This window comes from Oncorhynchus kisutch, linkage group LG17 (genome assembly GCF_002021735.2).
Source record: "Oncorhynchus kisutch isolate 150728-3 linkage group LG17, Okis_V2, whole genome shotgun sequence".
NCBI lineage: Eukaryota > Metazoa > Chordata > Actinopteri > Salmoniformes > Salmonidae > Oncorhynchus > Oncorhynchus kisutch.
Window position 1 is genome coordinate 79,685,970 of NC_034190.2, and position 6,652 is coordinate 79,692,621.

General features: G+C 44.8%; 1 protein-coding gene across 1 annotated transcript; it reads left to right on the forward strand.

Annotated features, from left to right (window-relative positions):
- Positions 1 to 1,877: 1,877 nt before the first annotated feature.
- pex10 (peroxisomal biogenesis factor 10) lies at positions 1,878 to 6,412 on the forward strand. The gene is made up of 6 exons (XM_031794734.1): positions 1,878 to 2,252; positions 2,834 to 2,914; positions 3,054 to 3,469; positions 3,998 to 4,170; positions 5,109 to 5,247; positions 5,598 to 6,412. Exons 1-6 carry the CDS (start codon positions 2,141 to 2,143, stop codon positions 5,661 to 5,663), a joined length of 987 nt encoding a protein of 328 aa, XP_031650594.1. The 5' UTR covers positions 1,878 to 2,140; the 3' UTR covers positions 5,664 to 6,412.
- The last annotated feature ends 240 nt before the right edge of the window (positions 6,413 to 6,652 follow it).

Genomic DNA, 6,652 nt, shown 5'->3' on the forward strand with positions numbered 1-6,652 from the left:
CCTTGAGTTGTTCTTATCTATTAATGTTCTGTATTATGTTTCATGTGGATCCCAGGAAGAGTAGCTGCTGTTTTTACAACAGCTAAATTTGGGATCCTAATAAAATGCCAAGTGTCTGTTAAGCAATTCCTGACTGTATGTATCCTAAGCAGATGTCACCTGAGGTCATTAAGGAAACTATTGTAACAAACAGCTGTTCTCTCTCTCCGGCAGGTGCTGCAGGCTCCAGCGCTTCCTTCCCAATTGTGTTGTTTGGGGTCTCCTGAGGATCCTGTGCTTTTGCAAATAAAGATCAATGACTCACGCAGCAGTCCACAGCGAACCTCCAAGGGATCACTACAACTCTACTCACTGATATTCTACTATTCTATGTATTTACAAAGAGCTTACGTTGGATACAAGCTGGAATTCTGTGTGGTTTTGATGGGATTGGAGCCATGGGCTAAGAGGCCACACTAAAGTGGGACAGGTTTTAGACTAGTCCTTTATTTGGTTGTGTGTGGTAATGTTAGTGTTTAGTAGCCACGTCAAACTTCCAATCAATTAAGTGCAGTGAATGCCGAGCTGATAAAACCAACAGAGGAATTCTGACATGACTTACCTTCTGTAGGCTACTCAGGCACCTGAGAATCCCCCGGTGGAACTTCAGTGGTTTAGTCCCATCCTGTGCTCTCAACAAGCAGTGTGCTCTCCCTGCACCATCTAGTCTCCATCTGTAAGAAGTCACAAGTATCTCACAACTTTACGGGGGGAGGGGAGAACGCCAGCAGCTCCTCCTTAACTGTAAACACACAGTCCACTTCCTTGTCTGCAGCTGCCTGTAAGTAAACTTTTTCCCCCTACTCATTACTGTCCAAGTGTTGGTCTAGCTCTCCTTATTCAGAGAGGCTATCTGCCCACTGCCCCGCAGGACAGAGAAGGTGTTCGGCACCTAGCAAAACGCCCTTCAGCTTGGTTCAGGTAACGGAATTTAAAAAGGGACAAAGAAACTGGTTCTGCAATTTACAAACAGGCAGGAAGAATAAGCACTATCAATCCAGTTAGGCAAAATGCCCCAGATGTGGAAGCTTAGGGAGGGACATTTCTGTCAACAAACAAAACAAGGACAACTAAAGGATGTGTACAAATCATGAATGAATTCAATGGGGGGAAAAAGTCTAACAACGGTGGCATTTTCAGATACCATTAAATTAGCTTGGGATTTAAGATAATACAATTTTGCTGTTCATATTTCTGATACAATATAATACAAAATATTCAACATTACAGAAAGAAAACAGCTCTATCTCTATGCATTGTATATTCCACACCACAGCCCTACAGTGAAGTGTGGTGGCAGCAAATCATCCTCAACCCAATGAAATAAAGCATTATACATTATAGACCGTTTGAGTTGCAGACCCATCAATATAAATTCTACTAGATTTAGTGATCACACACCATACCAATATTGTTCTAAAATATATGATTACATTTCACAAGTTCACCTGCAGTATGAAAGTCCAGAAAGACTGGTAACTGTTACACCAGTGCAGAAACTAACATATATTAATGGTTACAACAATGCACGGCTACGCTGACGCTGCAAGGCTACGCTGATGCCGCACGGCTACGCTGATGCCGCACGGCTACGCTGATGCCGCACGGCTACGCTGATGCCGCACGGCTACGCTGATGCCGCACGGCTACGCTGATGCCGCACGGCTACGCTGATGCCGCACGGCTACGCTGATGCCGCACGGCTACGCTGATGCCGCACGGCTACGCTGATGCCGCACGGCTACGCTGATGCCGCACGGCTACGCTGATGCCGCACGGCTACGCTGATGCCGCACGGCTACGCTGATGCATTAAAACAGGAAAGTAGACGCGAGAACTCCTACCACCGCACGGCGCTGTGGCCGCAGAAGTGTATTCTGCTGTCATTGTTTCATTCAAGTCAACTGTGTTTCCGTGTACTTAGCTACTAGCTAACAGAGCTGTCAAGGCAGGCAATATGAACATTTAAATAACTATGCCAAACTGTGACAAGTTTGGAAAAGTGTCTTAGTCAGAAAGTTTGTGTAGACATGGATTGACGAGTTATTTTTCAAGGAACTATCGTGCCAAATTCCCGTGCTACGCTACTCGGCGTCCAGCCATGCCTCTCGTCGGTGCAAACCAACCACAGTTAATTCGTTCAAGTCAGAAGGACGAATATTATCAACAGTGTCTCAGGAACAACGCGAATGAAGCTTTCCAGACTCTTGCAGGCAAGTAGGAGGGATACACAGCTATAGCCTACATGACCATTTAGAGCATAGCTATGAATGCATTAACACATTTCATTCAATGTTAACATTACTATCGGCAAAAGGCGATAAAGTAGATCAATCTTCTTTACCGGGGACGTTTGTTAAAGAGCACAGACGCTCGGTCTGAAAAGTGCGAAAGTTTGCTGTACTGTTTTAGAAACCATGAGGGACGTGTCTTTTCATATCAACGAGAAGAAAACAAATTCGACACCTTTTTATAGAGTTAGGGTTAGTGCAGCCACACACCTTCTACGGAACTTTAAAAATATGAGTATTTCTTGCAGACGTGAAAGATATGTTTCGAAAACAGTTTCACAAACGATGAATATTGAAGTTTCTAAACATTAAAACACAGCGTCGGGATTTGTAGTTATCACGGAGCCAAACGTGGGCGAATGTAACTGCTTAAAACCCGACATGCAGAGAAGAGTTTTCAAGAGCCATGAATGCATAAGCTAATATCCTTGAATGCATAAGCTATTATAATAGTTATTATTCTTACAGTAGCTAGCTAGCTGCTTTGTTCTTTACTCCTACAGGGTCCAAGAGATGGCTGCACTGGAGAAAAGAGATCCAACTCCTGTCAGACCTGGCATACTATGGTTTAACCACATTCTCAGGTAGGTAAACAAACGGCTGGAGCTCCATACTGTGTTCAAAACTGACAGGCAGGCGTTTGCCATCAAAGACAGACCAGGGGCATTCATTGTTAATGCCACCTAACCACACATCCTTGCTGTCCCTCCCCGTGTCATCCAGGGTACCAGACGTTGGGCGAGGAGTATGTCAGTATCATCCAAGTGGACCCCACTCTGCGCAGGGTACCGTCGCGCGTCAGACGAGGAGCCATGGTGCTCCTCCACAGCCTGTTTCCATACCTGCTGGACAAGCTGCTGGTGTGCCTGGAGAATGAGCTGGAGGCAGGGGAGGAGGAGAGCCAGGGAGGGGGAATCCAGAGAGCAACAGTGGCCAGTCCTTGGAGCCCCGGAGCCTGGATGAGAGGCTGGGTCCGGAGGGCGTTGGGGCTGCTGACGGAGCCCCAGAGGAGGGCGTGTGTGCCGGCCGTGATGGCCCTCCAGCAGGGACTCTCCATTCTCCACCGGGTGCATGTGGCCTTGTTTTACATCAGCGGGGCCTTCTACCACCTGGGGAAGAGGACGGCCGGAGTGAGCTATGTGGGTATTTGTGTGAGAACTTATTCAGTAGTGTACCGTAGCAAACCTTTTTGCAATGGGGGAAAAAAAACACATGTGTTTTTGGACAGGTTCAAATTATCACTCCCTTTTTCAGTCCATTTTCTTACTAGCTGAACTTTGTTTACTGTTGCAAAATGCTTTGTTACGGTGGGCCCTAATGGGCACATGTCTCAGAGTTTTGCGGGTATATGCTTCTCACCATTCTTTATTTCCCTGGGTGGTTAGCTGCGGGTGTATGCTTCTCACCATTCTTTATTTCCCTGGGTGGTTAGCTGCGGGTGTATGCTTCTCACCATTCTTTATTTCCCTGGGTGGTTAGCTGCGGGTGTATGCTTCTCACCATTCTTTATTTCCCTGGGTGGTTAGCTGCGGGTATATGCTTCTCACCATTCTTTATTTCCCTGGGTGGTTAGCTGCGGGTATATGCTTCTCACCATTCTTTATTTCCCTGGGTGGTTAGCTGCAGGTACATGCTTCTCACCATTCTTTATTTCCCTGGGTGGTTAGCTGCGGGTACATGGTGTGACGGGGGACGACGGGAACATCCGGAGCAGCTACAGGCTCCTGGGCGTGATCTCCCTGATGCAGCTGGCCCTCACGCTGGCCCTGCAACTCAACAACCTCCGTCAGAGACAGAGAGCCCGGCAGGAGTGGAGACAACACAGGAACCTGCCCTCCAGGTACAATGCAGTAGGACACTGTTTTAACAATATAATTAACACTGACTGCCTTGGTCACACTGAGAATCTGCTACCAAATCTATCCCATATACCATATCTATCCCATATACCATATCTATACCATACCTATCCCATACCTATCCCATACCTATCCCATATCTATCCCATACCTATCCCATATCTATACCATACCTATCCCATACCTATCCCATATCTATACCATACCTATCCCATATCTATACCATACCTATCCCATATCTATACCATACCTATCCCATATCTATACCATACCTATCCCATATCTATACCATACCTATCCCATATCTATACCATACCTATCCCATATCTATACCATACCTATCCCATATCTATACCATACCTATCCCATATACCATACCTATCCCATATACCATACCTATCCCATATACCATACCTATCCCATATCTATCACATATACCATACCTATCCCATATACCATATCTATCCTATATACCTTTCTAGGTCCTGGGGTTCCATCAAGCTTCTCATTGGGGTTGTGTGTTGGTGGGTCCCTTGGGAAGCACTGCCTTTGAACAATATAAAAATGCGCATGAACTTGACCCTCTGACCCTTCTAAATGTATGAAGTAATCTGAAATTGTAAATCCATGAAATGTGTAATAACTTGAAATATGAAAACCGTGGAAAAATCTGAATAAATATGTCAACAACAAAAAATGTAGACACACTATCGTGACAGGAAGTGTTTGAGGACATTCAAATGACAGATGGATACAATTTGATTGCGAAGCTGCTGTTCAAAATCTTCACCTCAAGTTGGACATTTTCTAGAGATGCACACATGCCCCCCCCCCCATGCATTCTTCTCAATGTGAATATTGAGGTAAGCATATGAATTTCACATGCATGTATAGTTTTAAAATGTACCCGTGTGTCTAGGTCCCAATCTGTAGACGAGACTGACTCTCCCCGTGCCTCTCGATGTATCCTGTGTCTAGAGGAGAGGAGACACTCGACCTCCACCCCGTGTGGTCATCTGTTCTGCTGGGAGTGCATCACAGAGTGGTGCAACACCAAGGTGACTACTGTTCTATTTAATTATATGGATGAAACGCTACGCTCTTTAAGGGGAACTATAACAGTGTCACAGTCCAGAAACGACCTCTAACCTGTAGGTCTGACAGGACTGGAGAGGTATAATGTTCCACCTAGCTGGCCTATCGGGAGGGTCAGTGTTCCGCCTATCGGGAGGGTCAGTGTTCCGCCTATCGGGAGGGTCAGTGTTCCGCCTATCGGGAGGGTCAGTGTTCCGCCTATCGGGAGGGTCAGTGTTCCGCCTAGCCGGAGGGTCAGTGTTCCGCCTAGCCAGCCTATCGGTGAAAAGAAGCTAGATGCAGTGCATAACTATTTGTTCCTTCCTCTCCACAGACGGAGTGCCCTTTGTGTCGTGAGAAGTTCCAGCCTCCTCGACTAGTCTACCTGAGGAACTACTAGCCGAAGAGCCAGAACCTCTGACGTGGCTGTTCTTATTATATGGCTCACTTCCTACATGACTGGATCGCCACATTGGACTGTTGAATCGTTAAACACAACTGTTTACTCTTTATCAGAGTTTATCTATCCCTTGTTGAGGTCCCATCTGAATAGCATCTCACTTAGAGAATGGCTCGAGATCTTATTTTGGGGCGTTGATTCAGATATTGTGTCAAGATATGTCCATTATGAAAGAAAATGTGTGCATGAAGCATTTAATTGTTTTTGTAGAAGAAAAAAACCTTTCAGTATACAGAATATTATTGTAAAGATCTGTACAACACTGTCCTCAGCCCTTTCATTCTGTGTCAGGGCTACACACTGGGATAATTTGTAGGTAATGGCTATATATATATTTTTTAATTTCTTTGATAATGTACTGTTTCTACATTTTATGAGAATACGTAACGCAGTGCACTATATTGAACAATCATACATGTTTCAATGGTTTGCATATGAATCATGTTGGATTGTATCAGTCTGTAACTGATCTAAATGTGTACATTTAAAACAATGACTAATCAACTGCGCTAACAGTGGAATTATTTACGTCTCGTGTGTTTTATTGACAAGGCGACTAGCATATTGTTTACATTAAGGCTGTTGTCATGGATCAGTAATGTATTAGCACTGGCCTACAGAGGGGTATACTACAAAGCAGGATCAATGAGTTAGCCGGCCAACTTTTGATAAATAAACAAAAATATAGATTTTTCTGGTTCATTTGGGGTGGAAGGGTAGCCTAGTGGAAGGTTGCAAGTTCAAACCCCCGAGCTGACAAGGTACAAATCTGTCATTCTGCCCCTGAACAGGCAGTTAACCCACTGTTCCTAGGCCGTCATTGAAAATAAGAATTTGTTCTTAACTGACTTGTCTTGTTAAAATTAATTTCTAATTAAGAAATTTACACTGTAAACCCCAATGTACTGTGATTAAATCAAATTGTATTT

Bases quoted from the DNA above. Each gene is read 5' to 3' on its own strand.
- pex10 (XM_031794734.1), top strand. From the start codon at position 2,141: ATGCCTCTCGTCGGTGCAAACCAACCACAGTTAATTCGTTCAAGTCAG. The intron at 3,470-3,997 runs GTGGGTATTTGT...CTGGGTGGTTAG, and splicing joins GGACGGCCGGAGTGAGCTAT to CTGCGGGTACATGGTGTGAC. The intron at 5,248-5,597 runs GTGACTACTGTT...TCCTCTCCACAG, and splicing joins CAGAGTGGTGCAACACCAAG to ACGGAGTGCCCTTTGTGTCG.